Source organism: Protomyctophum parallelum (assembly GCF_964188405.1).
Source record: "Protomyctophum parallelum genome assembly, chromosome: 14".
Taxonomy (NCBI): domain Eukaryota; kingdom Metazoa; phylum Chordata; class Actinopteri; order Myctophiformes; family Myctophidae; genus Protomyctophum; species Protomyctophum parallelum.
This window is the reverse complement of record NC_139709.1, coordinates 39,685,471-39,707,597: the sequence shown is the minus strand read 5'-3', so window position 1 is coordinate 39,707,597 and position 22,127 is coordinate 39,685,471. Positions and strand designations below refer to the sequence as shown.

The following is a 22,127-nucleotide window of genomic DNA, read 5'->3' as shown; positions in this document are numbered from 1 at the left end:
AAAAGAAAAGACAAGAAAAAAACCTACTCGCTCCGGTCAAATCCGGCGGCCTCGGAATGGTCGGCATTCCTAAACGTAACCTCAGTAAAACTATGCCTAAACCTAACCTTATTCCTAAACCTAACTATGCCTAAACCAAACCTTATTCCTAAACCTAACTATGCCTAAACCAAACCTTATTCCTAAACCTAACTATGCCTAAACCAAACCTTATTCCTAAACCTAACTATGCCTAAACCAAACCTTATTCCTAAACCTAACTATGCCTAAACCAAACCTTATTCCTAAACCTAACTATGCCTAAACCAAACCTTATTCCTAAACCTAACTATGCCTAAACCAAACCTTATTCCTAAACCTAACTATGCCTAAACCAAACCTTATTCCTAAACCTAACTATGCCTAAACCAAACCTTATTCCTAAACCTAACTATGCCTAAACCAAACCTTATTCCTAAACCTAACTATGCCTAAACCTAACCTTATTCCTAAACCTAACTATGCCTAAACCAAACCTTATTCCTAAACCTAACTATGCCTAAACCAAACCTTATTCCTAAACCTAACTATGCCTAAACCAAACCTTATTCCTAAACCTAACTATGCCTAAACCTAACCTTATTCCTAAACCTAACTATGCCTAAACCTAACCTTATTCCTAAACGTAACCTCAGTAAAACTATGCCTAAACCTAACCTTATTCCTAAACTTAACCTCAGTAAAAATATGCCTAAACCTAACCTTATTCCTTATCGTATCCTCAGTAAAACTATGTCTAAACCAAACTTTATTCCTAAATGTAACCTCAGTTAAACTATGCCTAAACCTAACCTTATTCCGAAACTTAACCTTAGTAAAACTATGCTTAAACCTAACCTAATTCCTAAACTTAACCGCAGTAAAACAATGCCCTTATTATGCCATTAGGGCACCAGAAATTGGTAAATTAGGGATTGTTCCCTAATGGTTAGGACCTAACCACTAGGGAATAATGGTATTGTTGAACTCTGTCTGTAAATACATCAAAAATGAGATTATAATCCATCTGCAATGGATAAAGCCTTGGCCTGGAAGAGAGGTCATCAGGTGGTCCCCGACCTTCTTAAAGTGTTTCAAGCCTTAACCACAAAACTCTGCAGTTGGCGGGTCAGCAGTGACCCGCTCATCCAGGCTTCCAGCTTTTGTCCTTTCTCTTATGCCAGAGCCGACAGGAGGCTCTCTCTGCCTTGTGTGTTCTTGGGGGATTGCATGCAATGAGAGGTCTCTAGGACTTTTGTGTACAGGACAGGTCCATTTGGTTACATTTGTAATGTTGTAGACTCTCTTGAGTTACAAATGGAGGAATCAAACGCTGATGATTTTTTTGTGCATATTACTGTTGGGGTTGGTCCGTTAAGCCTCCTCTTAGTACAGAAACACTTTCCATATTTCAGGTCAAGTGGAGTTATGGATAACACAGAGAGGTCAGCTTGTTCCCAACGTAGTAAACATTTAATACAGTAGATGAGGGGGAGGAGAGAGATGGGATGTGGTACGGTGACTTAATACTGTTGAGGTATTTGTTTTGAGGTCAGTCAGTTTATGTGGAAAAAAGAGCAAATGGGGTGTCAATGACATAACTGGCCTGATGCAGGAAGAACGTCACTCTACACTGACATAAAACAATCTTTATAGTTTTCAGGGATATGTATAAATATTTGGGAATCAAATATATTTTAGAGCCCGTCCAATATATCGGTCGAATATCTGCTGACTCATGATGTAATGGTCAGCAGATATTGTTGGTCGAATTCGGTCTATCATAGGTCTGGGACAGTATCGGTACCAGCGTATTTTATTTTTTACATTAAAGAATGCACTAAGGGACGCTTGGGGTAACATATTGTTCCATTTGACAGTTTTCTTGATTGCGTTATTTATTGTTTCAGTACACCGACGTAATTTTGGACAATAAGTAGGAAGCTTATTGTTGGCAGTACTGTGAGGTGAGAATGAGGTTGACTAATCCCTTTTCCATAAGCTAGACCCCTGGGAGATGGAGCACAACACCTACCATTGGCTCCCAGGACTTACTCACATGCTGCGTTAAAGGGCCACTTCATCCCTTTTGCAACCAGATCTTATTTTAATGATGTTTGGGAGACAAGAAACACTTTCCTGGGGTTTTTATGTGGGTAATATGTTTATTTTTATTTTTTATATTTTAGTATTTCAAAGTGTCCAAGACTCCATGGTGTCATGGACACTGGGCTCACTTACTTCCTGGACTTCATGTTGTCTCAGTAAGACAGCCCTCTCCCATATATATATATATATATATATATATATATATATATATATATAAGAATCATAGCCACGTTGACACCGTTTGTAATAAACCAACCCATTTGTAAATCCGTCAAGATTTGAGCGAGTTATGACTGTTTTTGTTTGAGCTGCCATAGAACATACTGTACTGTAGTCCCGAAGCAAGATGGCTGCCGGGTGAACTACGTCAGAGACTCCGCCTTGAGCCATCTAGCCTTTATATAATGTCTATGCTATCCACAAGGAGGAGCAGTGCACCAAAGCATTATGGGAATTGTAGTCCAGGAAGGAAGTGAGCCCAGTGTCCATGACAGTCCATGGACACTGAAAAACTGAAATATCTAAAAACACAAATTACCCACATTACATAAAACCCCCCAGGAAAGTGTTTCTTGTCTCCAAAACATCATTAAAATAAGATCTGGTTGCAAAAGGGGTGAAGTGGCCCTTTAACATTGATTCACCACATTCACACGGCGGCCATTTTGCACTTAAGTCATACTTAATAGTGCCACCCAAACATGACGTGAGCGCACAATGGCCGCTCTAAATATAGTCAATTGGCCGGGTTACGACCACCGTGTTTGTCCAATGGGCGAGTGCTCTACCGACTGAGCTACCCGCACAATAAACAATAAAGTTTATTGTTAAATTGTATAAGCAATAAACTATTTCCTTGTGGTCAGGAAATTGCTTATGGAAGAAACCCAGATAGTTTTTTAATAATAAAAGAAGGCAAATTAGAGACACTTAAAGCCAATTTAGCCAAATAAGAGTGATGACAGATTGCATCTCACTTTCATATTCTAACCATCTACTGTATGAGGAAGGCACACACACTGTGTGTGTGTGTGTGTGTGTGTGTGTGTGTGTGTGTGTGTGTGTCTTACCCTCTGGCTCTATGCGTTGACCATTTCCCACCAGACAGTACTTAAGGTCTGCTCCTCTACCGATAACAGCGTTGCTACAGATCACACTGCCTTGGATATTACACCTGAAAACACACGCACACGAATTACAGTTCTGTAACTGACCATGAAAAATAAATATTGATCATATTCACACAGCCTCTCTCTCTCTCTCTCTCTCAATATGTCTGTAGATCTATTTTCGGTGTGCAACACACTTCCATGCAAGACATGCTGGCTTTTATGGAATCCAAATGACTGAAATCAGTCATGGCGACTGAGAACTTTAATCCATGGGCATATTATATAGGTTATCTCCAACGAGGCGGCGGTGGCTCAGGGGTAGAGTGGCCGGATGGTAACTGCAAGGTTGCCAGTTCGATCCTGGGCTCCCCCAGAGTTAGTGTCGAAGTGTCCTTGAGCAAAACACTGAACCACAAATTGCTCCCGATGTGTTGGTTGGTGCCTTGCATGGTTTCCCCTGTTATCGGTGTGTGAATGTGTGTGTGAATGGGTGATTGTAATGCACAATCTATGTAAAGCGCCTTGGATAAAGGCGCTACATAAATGCACCATTTACTATTTACCATTTATCTCACATGAACCAAAAAGAGCACTCTGCCCATGTCTACCACAGCGATGGGGGGAGCGATGGGGGTTGTGTTAACATACACCGCTGAGTATGACATAAGAGCAAAAATGTCAGCCGTGCGAATATATAAGTATGTAGCCATTCCTGGCTCTGTATTTCAAACCAATAAAACTCGTCTGAAACGGCAGCTTTTCATGTTTATATGAACAAACTCCCTTTTTTAGTTCGTTGTTCTCAAAGTCAGCTCAGAACTGGAACATTAAGAAATGTAGCATAAAACAAATCCTGTCATCTGGAGACTCGCACGGAGCCTGCGGTTCTGCTCGCTGGTACCAGAGCTTGATGGAACCAGCTGGTGAAAGCTTGAACACGGCAGGAGTTAAATGTTTTGCTGTGGTGGTAGCGTTGGCAGTGCTACACATTATTTCCCCACTTCTCCCCCCCCCCCTGTTTGCGGTTCAATGATGCCCGCTGGAAGGTAGGAACATGTTTATCATGGTCCATATTCCGTCCATTCCCCCCTTAGCGAAGGCCTGTACGCGAGCGCGAGCACACACACACACACATGCATGCACACGCACACAGTGGTGGGTATGTTCTTTTTTTCAGTGACGCCCTGCTCAACACTCGACACAGTTATGCACATTGGGAGTTGCCCAGCGTGACCGCAATCTTCCACGGTTGGCCACTGAGCAGATCCCCCCCCCCTGGAGCAGCTGTGGGGGTCGAGTGCCCTGCTCAAGGGCACATTAGCCCATTAAGACCCGAGAACTGATTCTACAAAATGTCTACCTCATGTTTCTATGTCAATGGTGCTCAAACCTTTTCATGTCAAGAAGCCCCAGAGTTATCTGTATTTGGCCGCTGCCGCCCATCTGAAAATATGTTGTTCCCGGGACCCTCCCAGAAGCAAATATTTGAGTTAAAAACGTTCGCTGGGAAAGAAAATATATTTCAAAGATTTGCACAACATTTTTCAACAGCTAAAGTTTAAAATAATGGTTAAAGTGCTTAAAATTTAAGGCGACACGGATGCGTCCTCAGGTCTAAATGGGTTAGTGACCACAGGGACGGCCATTCAGTTGCCATAGCGCCAACATTTTTGTTGTAGCCCTCCTGGACCCAGGGAATCAAACCTCCTGGACCCAGGGAATCAAACCTCCTGGACCCAGGGAATCAAACCTCCTGGACCCAGGGAATCAAACCTCCTGGACCCAGGGAATCAAACCTCCTGGACCCAGGGAATCAAACCTCCTGGACCCAGGGAATCAAACCTCCTGGACCCAGGGAATCAAACCTCCTGGACCCAGGGAATCAAACCTCCTGGACCCAGGGAATCAAACCTCCTGGACCCAGGGAATCAAACCTCCTGGACCCAGGGAATCAAACCGGCAACCTTCCAGTCACAATGCTGCGTTGCGTCTCTAGCCCTCAGACAAATCTCAAATTAATGTAATGATACCTTATTAGCATATATATTAAAGTACTAAGGCTGTGTGTGTGTGTGTGTGTGTGTGTGTGTGTGTGTACACGCGTGTATATGTGTTAGAGGGCATTCACCTTGTGCCATGGTACTACCTGGGCTGGCAGTGCCAAACCGCCCCACACACACACACATGCACACACGCACACACAAACCATAAAATTCTTGGAGAAGAGACACAGACAGTCCTGTGTGTGACAGCCAGGGAGAGCAGTGTGTGTGTGTGTGTGTGTGTGTGTGTGTGGGTGTGGGGGGGTAGCTTGGGGAAGCCACGGGAGAACACGTATGTCTCGTCCAGGCAATGACGCACACATGCTTGGCCCTTCGCTCCGCAGAGCACGCGCGCGCGCGCGCGCGCACACACACACACACACACACACACACACACACACACACACACACACACACACGTTTCCAACTTTGCATTGGTCCATGCAATTCAGGTGGTTATGGTTGTTGGGAGAGAGACAGCAGACTGTGTGTGTGTGTCTGACTGACTAGGTGGTAGTGGTGGTAGTTGGAGATTACAAGTTGCAAGAGTTTTGTAACAGAGAGAGAGAGAGAGAGACCACCAAAGAAGCCTCCAAGCTGAAACACCACTAATTACTAACACCAGGACTCCTCCTTGCTGTGACCACCCCCCCCCCCCCACACACACACACACACACACACACACACACACCGCCCCAACACCTCCTATGCCCCCCCCCCCTTCCCTAAGTTGACCCCTACCACAGTTTCCCCCCCATTCCGTCCCAAACACGCAGCGCTTTGTCAACAAGGCTCTCGCCAGGTTCCAAACAAAGGAGTTCAGAAATGCGAGAGGCTTCTGCGACATGGCCGGGATCTGCTAATCCCCTCATTCTGCCTCTTTCTAGCTTTTCTTTCTTTTCTTGCTTTGCTTTTCCTTCCTTTCTCCCTTCCTTCTTATGTCCTCAAAGAAAAGAAAAGAAAGAATTGCTATTTATTTTTTCTTACTGGCTAGCTTCCCTCCATACACTCCCCCCCCCCCCCCCCCTCTACGCCCTTGTTCAAGACCTTTATGTACACAGCGATGTAGGCATCACAAGGGTCCTCAGCGTCATTGCTGCCGGGGCAGAAACCCCTTAACTCCGTATTTATTACTTGAAATAGAAACATTACAAATCTACAAGCTCGAAAAAGCACCGCATTGCAAAGATCAGATCTCTTTTCCGTTTGCTTCATTAGAATCATGACAGTATGATACGTTTATGGCGTTTCCACCCGACAGCAATGTCATGCTGGTTGGATGGGGTCCCTGAGGGGCTTAACAGAGATGGACAGAGACTGTTTATGAACACTAGCATCTCTATACTGGAGCTTAACATCAGGCAAAAATACTGGGCTGTTTCCGGCAAAGATATTTGGTGTATCGGGGAAAAGAGGGCACGTTGAATAGACAACACCGAGTCTCTTATGGTGAATTGTTGAGGCAGATATAGTAATTATAGTATAGGCCAGGGCTTAACTGGTTAAGGCATATAATGCAAAATCACCGCGCATCATCATGTAAATAATGAGAATCATTTGAGCTGCAGCAGCGGGCTTCGCGGTCAAATTAAATGAATGTGCATTGCTGTGTATTTGAGCAGATATGTGTGTGTTTGTTTGGAGCTAGTCTCTGGCTGGCCACACACCAATAGACACATTGTCAGCCCGGGGCGCTGAGTTTGACCCCTCACAACACAGAGAACAAGACCCAAGTAACCCCGCCACATACAAGACACACACACACACACACACACACACACGCACACGCGCGTGTGCACGTAATCACGTACGCACGTCTGTGCACACGCACACACGAATGCACACATGGACACACACAGAAGCACGTGGGAGCTACTGGCTAAAGCTGGCCATAATACACTACATTCAAAATCAATTCATTTATCAGTTCTTTAAGTCAATGAACCCGTTCCCATAGGGGGCGCTATAGGTGCTGAGCAGAGACTGTTCCCATAGGGGGCGCTAGGTGCTGAGCAGAGACCGTTCCCATAGGGGGCGCTATAGGTGCTGAGCAGAGACCGTTCCCATAGGGGGCGCTATAGGTGCTGAGCAGAGACCGTTCCCATAGGGGGCGCTATAGGTGCTGAGCAGAGACTGTTCCCATAGGGGGCGCTATAGGTGCTGAGCAGAGACCGTTCCCATAGGGGGCGCTAGGTGCTGAGCAGAGACCGTTCCCATAGGGGGCGCTATAGGTGCTGAGCAGAGACCGTTCCCATAGGGGGCGCTAGGTGCTGAGCAGAGACCGTTCCCATAGGGGGCGCTATAGGTGCTGAGCAGAGACCGTTCCCATAGGGGGCGCTAGGTGCTGAGCAGAGACCGTTCCCATAGGGGGCGCTAGGTGCTGAGCAGAGACCGTTCCCATAGGGGGCGCTATAGGTGCTGAGCAGAGACCGTTCCCATAGGGGGCGCTAGGTGCTGAGCAGAGACCGTTCCCATAGGGGGCGCTATAGGTGCTGAGCAGAGACCGTTCCCATAGGGGGCGCTATAGGTGCTGAGCAGAGAAGAAGAACTTTGTTGTTGTGCCTGAGACCGAAAGTACTCATACCACCACGTCTACTGAAGTACTCATACCACCACGTCTACTGAAGTACTCATACCACCACGTCTACTGAAGTACTCATACCACCACGTCTACTGAAGTACTCATACCACCACGTCTACTGAAGTACTACTACTCATACCCCCACGTCTACTGAAGTACTCATACCACCACGTCTACTGAAGTACTACTACTCATACCCCCACGTCTACTGAAGTACTCATACCCCCACGTCTACTGAAGTACTCATACCACCACGTCTACTGAAGTACTACTACTCATACCCCCACGTCTACTGAAGTACTCATACCCCCACGTCTACTGAAGTACTACTACTCATACCCCCACGTCTACTGAAGTACTCATACCCCCACGTCTAGAGCCCGACCGATCCGTCGGTCGCACCGATGTATCGGTCATTTTGGGAGCCGATGCCCGCCATTTTGTGACATCGGACATCGGCGGCCGGCCGCAACATGCGCTTCTTCGTTGACTCAATTCCTCTTCCTTGAGTCTGCACCGGTAAAGCCAAAAGGTGTGTATATTTATAATCCACAAATGTTTTTCTCATCAACCTCTCGATTATACTGACTGATGTTAAAGTTATCTATGACTAATGCCTTCCCAAGTTCCCAAAGAGAGTTCTATACTATATAATAAGCCGAGAAAAACGAGGCGGCATTTGTCGCATGGGACGGGGGAAAAGGCCCCGACCTCCTGGGCTCCGAGGGACTTCCAGGGGCAGAAAACAGAAAACATAATAAGCCCAATGAATTAATGATGCGCTGCGACGCGAGGCTCCTTTTTTCTTTGTGTGCACACTACAATCGTAATCGTCTAGGCAGGATACTTGTACAACGCCAAATAAATAGATATTAACAATTAAGTTTTGTATGAGACGTTAATTCCCCACGCTGTGTGTGCTGCGCAGTGCCACACCAACTTCTACAAACTTCAGCAGTTCGTTTAGCCAACTAAAACCCCGACATTTTGTTCAACGACAAATACAAAACGCAGCATAACCCTCAAATTACGAGAGATACCTGAAAGCAAATTCAAAGTTTGGCATGAAAGCAGCAGTCATTACTAGTGGCCTCGTTCCTCCGACGGACGAGAAGAAAATGTAATCATCCCATTATTTGTGTAGCAAAACAATCATTTTCTGTTCGTTTGACGACGGTAGCTTAATCCAATCCAAATGGTATTTTTTCCCCCCAGTCAACAGCCATAAGAATACACTCATGACAGTTTGACGTGCCAAACTTGTGCACATAATGATCCGTGTTCACTCTGTTCAGCTGTTGTCTGTGCAGTGCGCACATAATTATATAAATTAATATCCCTCATTGAACGTCATGCTAACTGACTTCACGTTATTTTATGACACAAAGTCACAAACACGTTTTGCTATTCACTTATTGCACAGCCTATCCATGGCCTCATTCATACCAAGCAACAACTTAACATGAATAAAAAAAATCACACCTGAGGGAAGTGAGTGCCCCTCAAAACCAGAATAAATAATGTCATTGTGTCAAATAAATTACTGTAATGTAGGCTATTATTGCAAGGTGCATATAGTCATGTGTCATATATATATAGTATTTATTTTTTCCAACCACAGAATTGTATGTACAGAGAAGCTTGCTAAATGGACTTTATGATGGAGTTCGAATAAAATACAATTATTAATTTATAATATTTGGGCAGGCACTGGGGAGGCACTGGGAAGGCACTGGGGAGACACTGGGGAGACACTGGGAAGACACTGGGGAGGCACTGGGAAGGCACTGGGAAGACACTGGGGAGACACTGGGGAGACACTGGGGAGACACTGGGAAGACACTGGGAAGGCACTGGGGAGACACTGGGAAGACACTGGGGAGACACTGGGGAGGCATTGGGGAGGCACTGGGGAGGAAATCAGGGGCACACTGGGGAGGCACTGGGGAGACACTGCGGGGGAGGCTCTGGGCAGGCACTGGGGAGGCACTGCGGGGGAGGCTCTGGGCAGGCACTGGGGAGACACTGGGGAGGCACTCAGGGGCACACTGGGGAGGCACTGGGCAGACACTGGGGGAGGCACTGGGGAGGTACTGGGCAGACACTGGGGGAGGCACTGGGGAGGTACTGGACATTTCATATCACACACACACCATGATTCACTAGCCCCCTCAAAAAAAGCCTTATGTGCCAATGTCAATGTATTCTATTGTTAACCTAATAGAAAAAAACATATTTTTAAGTTTAGAAGTTTTTAAAATGTATTTATTATTATTTTTATTAATGACTAAACATCGGTCCAAAACATCGGCATCGTATCGGCATTAGTGGTGTAGGTCTCTCCAAAATCGGCATCGGCATCGGACCCAAAAATATGGCATCGGTCGGGCTCTACCCACGTCTACTGAAGTACTCATACCAACACGTCTACTGAAGTACTCATACCCCCACGTCTACTGAAGTACTCATACCAACACGTCTACTGAAGTACTCATACCACCACGTCTACTGAAGTACTCATACCCCCACGTCTACTGAAGTACTCAATACTCATACCCCCACGTCTACTGAAGTACTCATACCCCCACGTCTACTGAAGTACTCATACCCCCATGTCTACGGAAGCTCACAGAGGCCTACTAGCGATCCGATCGATGTGTTGTTGAGCAGGTAGCTCAAAATAATGTTTGATTAGACTCCGATCAGTGTACTTCATCCCATTATGAGCCATAATGTCACTAAAGACGGTGCGGCGCGGGGATTTCGGCTGGCTAGCCATGGCTAGCGACGAAGCTAAAATAAGGTACATTTAATTTAATTAAAACTCTCGACTAAGGCTAATTGATCAAATATCGGTATCTCGTCCCTGGCTACCCGTGCATTATTAAATTGATCGGGCATGGCTTCCAATGAGTTAACACATCGAGTGCCGGAGATTTTACTCTGAAAGCTCCCCCCTTCCGTTCCCCACCAAAACCGGTAGGCATAATGTTCCATTCTTAACTCGCGATGGTCACGCTAAAGTCTCTCTAGAAGCATTGATATTCCAAACGAGAGGCTTGTTGAAGTTTACATTTTTTGTTTGATATCAATAAAAAAAGCTCCAAGACGTGTGTACACATCCAAAGGGACCTACTGAATGTGTTCAACCTTCCTATACTTTGTTAGCCAGGGTCAATACATTTTCAGTACAAAGAAGATGCATGTTTCTGTCAATTGTGTCATAGCAGTAGAACAATGTATCACTTTATTGAGCTAAACCTTCTTGGTCAGTTGAATAAAGTGACATTGATGAGTCCTCTATATCACTGGTTCTCAAGCTAGTTTTATTGTGTTCCAGTTAAAATGTTGTATGCTCAGTTCTTTTAAAGTAGCAAAATCTTCAGTGTTCATTTGGTTCCATTTTGTCGCCGTCAGAAACCTTGCATGTCCAATTTTAATTTTAATTTTTTATTTGTTTCATACATTTTCCGTAAATGAACGAAAAACGTCACCAGACAAGTGTCACACAAAAGTAGTCAAAATAGCAGATTGGCAATTTTCACAATTTAAGAATAAATAATCCAAAGAAAAGACCAGTTTCCTCACCCTTCCTCGATGGTGACTCCGTGCATGATGATGGAGTTGGTGACTTTGACCTTCTCTCGCACGGTGGTGGAGTGTCCCAAAGTGGACCTCTTGATGGACGTCTTGTCTGCCACCTGACAGAACGCTCCAATGATGCTGTCTGAGCCAACCTGGAGGGATACACACACATCATCATCATACAGTATGTACCAATATGGCACAGTGAGTCCTGCCGTTGGATATCTGCGGGTACCCGGCCCGTTGCAGGACTCTGCAATATAGTAACAATCAGAGGTCAGGTCTATAATGCATTCTAACATATAAGGCTTCATAAGTCTCGTTATAAATGTTTATAAATATTCATAACAACTAAAAACTTAGGAAGTATTACAAGCGCTTGTCATATTGCATTACAAGCACATATACGCACATTATAACTACCATTACTTAAAGTGTCTTTGTTATAAGTTGTTACAGTATGTAAGGGATAATGACTAAGTGGTCAATTATCTCCCAACAATGACCACCTAGCCAGACATTATCCCGCTTATTACACGGCTACTTAATTAATCAATTGTATCTCCTTGCTTACAGTAAGTAAAGTATTCCAAGTTGGCCCCGCAGAGGCACCGAGTCGCCTCGGAAACAAAGAAGACCCAAAGAGTGCTGATCAAATGGAATTAATTTTCGGGTAGAGCATTGTCTATTTCTCGCTTCAAATGTTTTCAAAAACATTCTTGAGAGCATGTTGTTTAGTTAAATGAAATTGTGTGTTAGTTTACACGGCTGTCATGTTGGGTACGGCACAAAACCCAAGCTGTGCAGCGGCTGCAGCCAGGTGCCCCGTGCCTTTGATTCGGCAGTGGTCCGTTATAGAGCGGAGCGGTCGTTATCCAGAAATAACACGTCGCTGAATTCGGCGATTGACCAATAAGAATCAAGCATTCAACCAAGACGTGTAATAAGCATAATTATAAACCTTGTGAAACCATTAGGTGCATTATAAATGTGATACGAATGCGTCATAGACCCGACCTTTAACTAAAGTGTTACTGGCAATTATTTTGTGCTTCTGTGTGTTTTTAAATAGTTTATAACGTACTGATAATCTGATAAATAAACTAATTGTAAAGGAAACACTGTTGATTAGGCCTTGAAAGTGGGGCTTTTATTGTGTAGAGTTAGGGTGAGTTAGTTAGGTAAATATGGGGCCTTGAAGTGTTGGGAAAAGTCTGACCAAAATGTAGTTCTCACCAAAGTCTTCTCAGCGATGACGGCAGACGGATGGACTAATGAGTCCTCAAACAGTTTAGGAGCCTGATAGAGGGAAGGAGAAGATTGACTGAATCAATAATTAATACTGTAGTAGTCAAACATGTGCACGTGGTACAGTCAGACATGAAGGCTAAAAAGTATAACAAAAAACGTCCTGCAGACCTGTTTCCGTTGTGGAATAGGTTCTGTGCATAACTGTAGTTGCCTTTTTCCCAAACATTCCCTGTTCCGGGTCAGTTTGTCAGAGTTTCATTTGATTGGATCAGCAGCAGATTTGACCCGGAAACATATTATGAAGTTGTCGTGTGTTTTCAAATCTACTACTGAGCCAATCAAATGTAACTCTGAGAAATTCTGACCCAGAACAGAGTCTCCTGCAAGAGGGTTCTTCTGAGGGCTAACGCCTTTCTATGGGTCACAGGTTTCCGCTAGAGAATGTTGTTGTTGTATAGTTTTATAGTTGTTGTTGTTGTTGTTGTTGTTGTTGTATAGTTTATTTCAATGCAGTCAGGCACACCATCACACCTGTTAAATCTCAAAGACGCATACACCAGACTTATTTTGAGGGTTAATAAAAAGGTGCCGCAGAATACTTTGATAATATTTGTAATTTATCAATATGACTTCACTTTAATAATCCTCCTCGGAACTTAGTAAAATGGCCAATCTACAAACTTACAACACGCCACGTTGTGACACGTTGCAAGCTTGTAGATGGGCTATTTTTGATGAGTGTTCCCCAGAGAATAGGGATGCTGGGGTTCAAGCGGTTAAGGTTTCTAATGGAAAATGGATATGTTTTCCTCGTGACATCTTAGGGGGAAAGAATTACACAATCACATACCTTAGCATGACAAAAATGTAAGGGGACTATAAAGTAACAATAATAATCCAGGGTTTGCCATGAATGACAATCTTATTTACAGGGGTGGCCGAGCCCCAAAACGTTTGAAAGCCACTGTCCTCTGGACTCATAACCCATTAAAACCTGGAACGCATGTGTCACCTTAGCTTTTAACCACTGATTTTAAAGTGCCATACTATGAGCTTTTAGATCTGTTATTTTAGATTTTTTTCTTTTAATGTGGCACAAATCTTTGAATATATATTCTTTCACAGCGGTTGGCCTCTATGTACCCGTAGGGTAAGTTCTCACCAGGCGGTTGGCCTCTATGTACCCGTAGGGTAAGTTCTCACCAGGCGGTTGGCGTCTATGTACCCGTAGGGTAAGTTCTCACCAGTTGGCCTCTATGTACCCGTAGGGTAAGTTCTCACCAGTTGGCCTCTATGTACCAGTAGGGTAAGTTCTCACGAGTTGGCCTCTATGTACCCGTAGGGTAAGTTCTCACCAGTTGGCCTCTATGTACCCGTAGGGTAAGTTCTCACCAGTTGGCCTCTATGTACCCGTAGGGTAAGTTCTCACGAGTTGGCCTCTATGTACCCGTAGGGTAAGTTCTCACCAGGCGGTTGGCCTCTATGTACCCGTAGGGTAAGTTCTCACGAGTTGGCCTCTATGTACCCGTAGGGTAAGTTCTCACCAGTTGGCCTCTATGTACCCGTAGGGTAAGTTCTCACCAGTTGGCCTCTATGTACCAGTAGGGTAAGTTCTCACGAGTTGGCCTCTATGTACCCGTAGGGTAAGTTCTCACCAGGCGGTTGGCCTCTATGTACCCGTAGGGTAAGTTCTCACGAGTTGGCCTCTATGTACCCGTAGGGTAAGTTCTCACCAGGCGGTTGGCCTCTATGTACCCGTAGGGTAAGTTCTCACCAGGCGTTTGGCCTCTATGTACCCGTAGGGTAAGTTCTCACCAGTTGGCCTCTATGTACCCGTAGGGTAAGTTCTCACCAGTTGGCCTCTATGTACCCGTAGGGTAAGTTCTCACCAGTTGGCCTCTATGTACCCGTAGGGTAAGTTCTCACCAGTTGGCCTCTATGTACCCGTAGGGTAAGTTCTCACCAGTTGGCCTCTATGTACCCGTAGGGTAAGTTCTCACCAGTTGGCCTCTATGTACCCGTAGGGTAAGTTCTCACCAGTTGGCCTCTATGTACCCGTAGGGTAAGTTCTCACCAGTTGGCCTCTATGTACCCGTAGGGTAAGTTCTCACCAGGCGGTTGGCCTCTATGTATGCGGCCAGCGTGTTGACGCGGTAGCACAGGCCATGCTCCATGATGTGAACGTAGCAGCGCAGCCGTCCTCCGTGGTACGCCTCGCTCATGTCCCCGCGGTGGTCGTTCCAGCACGAGCGCTCCTGAGCCAGCTGCTGCCACGGCTCGTCAGCGCACGACAAGATCTGGATCTCTGGTGACACACACACACAATGATGTCTGGGAGTGCACAGGAGTTTTTAGATATTGTAGTATTTCAAAGTGTCTGTGACGTCATGGACACTGATCTCACTGCTGGATTACTACGATTACCATAATGCTTTCTTGCACTCACCCCACCTTGTGGAGAGGGGGGGGGGGCTGTCTTACTGAGACAGCATGTAGTCTAGGGAGGAAGTGAGACCAGTGTCCATGACATCACAGACACTTTGAAATACTAAAATATCTAAAAACACATAAAAACCCCAGGTGTTTGTCTCCCAACATTAAAATAAGATCTGGATGCAAAAGACTTTCCACTTTGGTGGCATTTGATTTAAGTTAGCTATATATACCCACTACGTGTGCGTGCGTGCGTGCGTGTGTGTGTACGCGCACGCGTGCGTGTGTGTGTGTGTGTGTACGCGCGTGCGTGTGTGTGTGTGTGTGCGTGCAGCTTTACCATCTTTGTTCTTCTCGTTGTGCTCAGCGGTGTCATCTTTGGTCATGTGGTCATTATTGGTGCTTTTAGAGAACTGTTTCCTCACTAGATATGGAAGCAGCTCTCCACGGATAGAAGATATGGACCTGAGAGAGAGAGAGAGAGAGAGAGAGAGAGAGAGAGAGAGAGAGAATTACAAAGCATTGTAGGGCTGCAACTATCCATTATTTTCTTTCAATTATTCTATCCAATTACTTTTTTGAAATGTTGAAAATATTTTTTATAATCAACTAAATAAATTGGTCTGGATGAACCATTGACACATCATGTCATGTGGTCTGGATGAACCATTGACACATCATGTCATGTACGTCATGTGGTCTGGATTAACCATTGACACATCATGTCATGGACGTCATGTGGTCTGGATGAACCATTGACACATCATGTCATGTACCTCATGTGGTCTGGATGAACCATTGACACATCATGTCATGTACGTCATGTGGTCTGGATGAACCATTGACACATCATGTCATGTACGTCATGTGGTCTGGATTAACCATTGACACATCATGTCATGGACGTCATGTGGTGTTTTCACTGTACTCTTCAGAAGAAGAGTACACCTGGAAATAATGTGAACTGAAAAAGAAAAATCCAGAGGGTTTAGTCTAATATTATAGCATTTATTTACTTTCTGCTTTCTGTTCCCAGACAGCGTTTCGGTGAAAACAAGCTATATTCAACTGCCAATAACAAAGAACAGAACATTGCCGTGACAAAGACTCTCGTCTTTCTTTTGAGATATTTGGTGATTACAACAACATATTCCGTGGGTCTTGAAAGATTAGTAAAAAAACGCTCAAAAACACTGCCAAGGGCTGCAGGCTAGGTAGAAACTCTGGCAATTACGTTTTTTGTTAAAAGGTCAAAGCACTGAAGGAGCTTAGAACCACTGACTTTACAGCCTCAGCGTTCCTCAGGAACTAATTTGTATATTCCGTAAGGGTTCCATTTGGTTCCTAACCATCAATCCATCTCCTAGCTGGGGGGGAGGACCCCTGGAACCCCATCAAGGACCCCTGCCCCCCCCCCCCATGGACCCCACACTAAGAACCTACAGTGGCCTAGAATAGGATGAGGGATTGCAACACTCCACAGATTGAAGAGATAGACCTGGTGCAATAAGATGTCATGCAGTGTGTTCAGAAGCAGAGATAACGGTTAATAAACCATTTATTAAAAAATAAATTAATCATAAAACTGGTTTATATAAGCAGACTGTAAAGCGGCACAGGTTCATACAGATAATACAGCATGATGGATATGTGCAGTCAAAGTATTAACAGACTGTGGGTTGTGTGTTGTACAGCAACAACAGTCCCAAACCTTTTTGACCCCAAGGACCCCTTCCAATATATTCAGTAGCATATTCATCATTACCAACCACCCATAGTGTATGTGAAATTGAAGTAAAGTCCTCCTCTGTGTGTGCATGGCGGCAACAGTAGCATGTATGCATGTGCAGTTTGATATCCCATAGCTTGCAGGGCTGTAACAATGGCAACAATAGCTTCTATACTAAAGCTAATACACGGCGTACATTTTAGGAAAAGTGAAAAACAGGTGTCGTTATTTGGGGCATATCATGCCAATGCCAATGCTCGTGTGCAAATGCTGATCAATTGCTCCAGCCACTGAGGAGAACGGGGCAGGGCAGACACATTTTTATGACAGAGGTTTGCTTAATTAGAATAGGATAATCATTGTATTTTAATTAGAATAGGATAATCATTGTATTTTAACCTGTGCCAATAATGTTCAATAAAGTGTTACCCAGTCATAATTGCTATAGCACAGTAGTTGTGTCTTTCCTCTGGGAATAAAAGAAAGGGGATGAAAGCGAATGGTGTTTTTACACTCCCCATTGTAAACAAAGACTTTATTTATTTCCTTCCTTCCTTTCCTCCCTTTCGCTTCCACCTCCCTCCCTCTCTCTCTCCCTCTCTCTCTCTCTCTCTCCCCCTCCACTGTGCTCTGCTTCCTCTCTCTCCCCCTCTCCACTGCCTCGCTCGCTCACTCTTGCTTTTCTTTTTAAGGGGAGATTTTGTAATTTCCATCTGAATGAAGGGAGCCAAACAACAGTTACTCTGTCCATTTTTTCTCCTTGAGCGCCCCAGTGGCTGATGAGAGAGAATGAGAGAGAGAGAGAGAGAGAGAGAGAGAGAGAGAAAGAGAGAGGGGGGGGGGGACCGAGAAAGAGTTGTGAAGAGTAATGGAAGAAAAAACAAAAAAAGCTCAATAGAAGAGCTGAATTGAGTTAAAAGAATAAGTCAAGAAAACATGAAGGATGATGTGCAAGGTCGGGGGATGGGGGGGCTGGGTGAGTGTTTTGCTGATCTGATAAAAATAACATTTATATCGGCCTGCGCGCGCGCGCGTGTGTGTGTGTGTGTGTGTGGGGGGGGGGAGGTATGCGTGCATGCATCTATGATTGTGCGTGCATGGGTGTGTGTGTGTGTGTGTGTGTGTGTGTGTGTGCAAACTGAATTCTTCAATATTTTTGATATCGTTGCTGTCAGGTGGAAACCTAATATGTCCAAAACTGTGCATACTTTTCCTTTCATTTGAAAAATAAATGAAAATAAAAGTAAATCATAAAGTAGGCAATCTAAAATCTCACAATGTGTCGCCATGCGACGTGTTGTGAGCTTGTAGATCAGCAATTTCTTCCACCTTTGCACGACACTTGACGAAGTACGTAAGGGCATTCATTTGCACAAAAAAAACCCCACGAAAAGTCAAACTATGGAGATAAGTGGATTCTGCCGGACAGCAGCGATGTGAAGGAGGAGGCGTTGGGGAGGAAGAGGACAGCTGCATGTGGTTCTGATGGAAAGGCTGTTGCAGAAGACGGTGGGCTGTGCGTGTTCTGCCTAATGGCTGATTTATATTTGCTTGAGCGCCGTGGCGTGCACACAAAACAAAATAGGATGAACCCCCGATCTATAAGCTCACAACGCCATCGCAGCGTGACGCATTATGCGCTTGTAGATCCGGTCATTTCTGTGCGCGACACCATATAGAACACGCCACCATATGACGAACTAAAAATACATCAGGTTTTACTGTGTGTCTGTGAGTGAGCATGATCTCTTGGGCTATGGGTTTATTCCAAGAGTTGGTCAAATTACATCCTCTATCAAATTATAAAAGTTTTTACCTTGGGCAATAACATTTTCTGGACCCAAACTTTATTTTTTTTCTTGGATAAAAACGATGACGTTTTTACAGCGAGCAAGCAATCTACAGTAGAAATCGCTGGACCCATTACCACCAAATGTGTTGTAGCCAGTAGGCCAAGGAAGTGAATCTCACATATATAAAATAATCGGTTCATTCATTTCTATCGCCGGAGCAGATATGTTCTGGGGGATATGATCAATTCTAGTCTAAATTAAAGCTAGGGTATTGTGATTTCTTTGTTTTGTTAAAAGGTTAAATCATTATATTTTGATAGATCATTGCTATAGACTATAGAGTGTTTGTTCACTAACAGGGGTCTACTTAATTGTCTCTCCACTCTCCAGCTCTTTAAAAAACAGAAAATACATTTTCATGTAGGTGACAAATCACCAGAGAGTAGCCACTTATCAGCTTATTTTTTTTATAGTGTTCCAGTTACAATTTTGTCTGCTCATTTATTTGTGTCATCACTTACAATTCCTCTTGTTTAATCTGTATCGTATCCTGATTGGATAAAATTGTTATCCCGATCTGAAAATGCATTTTCAGTTTAATGAAAAACTGGAGAGACAAGGATACTGTTACTGAACAAACACTCTAGACTCTACTGTATAGCAATGGCAATATAGAGCTTTTTAACACTTATTTTAACCTTTAAATACGTATGCGTTTGATAATATCACAATTTATCAATGTACCTAAAAAACTAACAAATCTGTTAACCACACTGGGGTACAAGAAAATGTCCCCGCCCCAAATGTCAAACAAGCATTTAGTGTAGTGATGGAGAGGGTCTAAACAGTGAACAGCATGGATGGATGTATGTATATAACAGGCAGTGGCTAGTAGTACCTGATGTGTCCCCCTGTCAGCGTCTGTCTGAAGGGGCTAAAGGCCTTACAGCCTGCCTGGTGACACATAGTAAAACAAATTAACACCTCGCTGCAATACCCTGCTAAAATGACCCTTCAAAGCCTTGTGCAGCTCCACCGACTCGCCAATGAACGCGTGTTAATTTTCAAGTTTGTGCGTGTGTGTGTGTGTGTGTGTGTGTGTAGTCTCTTGGTTTCATGTAATCATGTAGTGAGAACACACAGGGTAACTCACTTGTTGAGGTTGAGGAAGTCTACCACTGACTTGCGCAGGCAGTAGAGGTGAGCGTCCACCAGGCCTGTTTTGATGTGATATCTTGGATGTCTGGAGAGAGAGAGAGAGAGAGAGAGAGAGAGAGAGGGAATGAGTAACAGTCTACAGTACATAAGACAGAGCATTCATTCAACCATTTAATAATACACCGTCCGTAATATATGGTTGCTGTCGAGCAGAAACCTCTCTTATCTCCATATTCTAACCTTTTGTGCCCTACTTGATCATACTACAGCGTCATACAAAAGCATCAGAAGTAGCAGATCCACAAGCTATAGGAAGGAAAAGCCAGAGAGAGAGACCTGCTGGTCAATGAGGAAAAAGTGGACAAAGTGGCTAAAGTGACACCAATGGGAGTGTCACCTACCTTGTGCCGCACTGCAAGCTTGTACATCTGCTGTTGTTTTTATTTTTAACAGGGTCCATCGCACCAAACATTTTCAGATGGGGGTCCGCAGCCAAATACATATGAATTTGGGAGTCCTTGGGGCTTGACTGTGAAAGTTCTAGAACCACTGCTAGTCTAGACAGTAATCTTCAAGATACCTTGTTTGGGGATTTAAGTGCACAGAGAGACGGACTGACGGAAAGACGAATGGGGACAGACGGACACAGTGAACCTAAAAAGAAACAACAGCCTGCCCCAAGAGGGCTAACTCACCACGTACTAACCAAAAGTGCAGCCAAACTGAAATACTATAAACTAAACAAAAAACAAAGAAAAAGGAAATCAGCATGTTTGTATCAAAGCCAGAGGCAACAACATTCATTAGTGCGGTTGCCTTCATTCTGCTACTTCTGGGGAACTTTTTTTTTCTTCCCCCCCATTTCGCTACAATGGGCAATTACGACGAAAAAGCTTTACCCAAGACAATTATTTTCATCACACAGTTTCACGCTTTGCTTCTCATTTCCAACCACTCCGAGGGTGGACTGCTCCTCCTCAAGACCATGTCATATAAAGCAAGAGACGGCTCACAGCGCCCACATAAAAGTCACTGCGCGATGACATCTGTCTTCTGTCCTCTGGCAACATGGTACATACATGGGACGTGTCACCCCCACCCCCAACCTAGAACTACTGCCTCCACCATGTCCAACACGGACACAGGACAAATGCACACGCACGTGTGTGTGTGTGTGTGTGTGTGTGTGTGTGTGTGTGCCGGACACGCAGGCAGAGCTCTAACAACCTGTGGTGTGTTAAGAAAGTGACATTTATGAAGCGAGAGCCAACGAAAACCATCTCATCTTTTTAGGCTGCAATAAACAAACACTCCCTCCGCCTACCGCCATCTTTCTTCTTTCAGTCCCCATTTGTACTTCAGCGCACTGCAGTGTTGCACGCCGGAAATCGCAAATCTAGAAATGGCCGTAGATGGGCGATTTTGGGGGTCTACGTCAGAACTCTCACACCCCCACACATTTCTTTGTGTCTCCATCTCTTGTCCCTCCGTTTTCAATGCTTATCCTCCCCTTTCTCTCTCCTCTCCTCTCCTCTCCTCTCCTCTCCTCTCCTCTCCTCTCCGTCTGTCCCTCCACTCTGATCCTGGCCTGGGTCCTGCCTGCAGAATGTACTATGAAACATTGAGAGTGACTCAGGAGGAGTGTTTGGTCACGCAGATTTCACAACCAGATGCTGAAAGCAATAAATCACACTATGCATGCGCGTGTACATACGTGTGTGTGTGTGTGCACGAGAGTGTGTGCGTGTGTGTAAACAAATCTGCAGTGAATTATGATGACTGTAAGCTCTACTATTAAACAGCATAAAGGACATGTGTCTAACCTACAAACCAGTAGATGACCCCCCCGAACACACACACACACACACACACACTTCACATGTGGTCCCAATGTGCTTCTTCATGCAACAGCTCATATCCTGACTACGTGTGTGTGTGTTTATGTGTGTGTGTGTGTGTGTGTGTGTGTGTGTGTGTGTGTGTGTGTATGTGTGTATGTGTGTATGTGTGTGTGTGTGTGTGTGTGTGTGTGTGTGTATGTGTGTGTGTGTGTGTGTGTGTGTGTGTGTGTGTATGTGTGTGTATGTGTATGTGTATGTGTATGTGTGTGTGTGTGTGTGTGTGTGTGTGTGTGTGTGTGTGTGTGTGTGTGTGTGTGTGTGTGTGTGTGTGTGTGTGTGTGTGTGTGTGTGTGTGTGTGTGTGGTGGGCTAAAGGTAGAATTAAAGGGAACACCAAACATGTGACATCATTGCTGCCACCTGGGCAACCACCTGAGCAACCAGGCAAGATATCCAGGGATATCTGGGGTGTGTGT

The 22,127-nt window shown here is 44.7% G+C and overlaps 1 protein-coding gene across 2 annotated transcripts in view; it reads right to left on the bottom strand.

The window, feature by feature from the left end:
• eif2b3 (eukaryotic translation initiation factor 2B, subunit 3 gamma) overlaps positions 1 to 22,127 on the bottom strand; it is a 65,969-nt gene that overhangs the window by 5,288 nt on the left and 38,554 nt on the right. For both annotated transcript variants that reach the window (XM_083783080.1, XM_083783081.1), the window contains exons 6-11: positions 19,807 to 19,896; positions 15,472 to 15,596; positions 14,810 to 15,003; positions 12,684 to 12,746; positions 11,451 to 11,599; positions 3,198 to 3,301 (exon numbers count right to left, since the gene is read on the bottom strand). In XM_083783080.1, the coding sequence (XP_083639206.1) occupies positions 3,198 to 3,301; positions 11,451 to 11,599; positions 12,684 to 12,746; positions 14,810 to 15,003; positions 15,472 to 15,596; positions 19,807 to 19,896 (725 nt within the window). The remainder of the gene's footprint in view (positions 1 to 3,197; positions 3,302 to 11,450; positions 11,600 to 12,683; positions 12,747 to 14,809; positions 15,004 to 15,471; positions 15,597 to 19,806; positions 19,897 to 22,127) is intronic.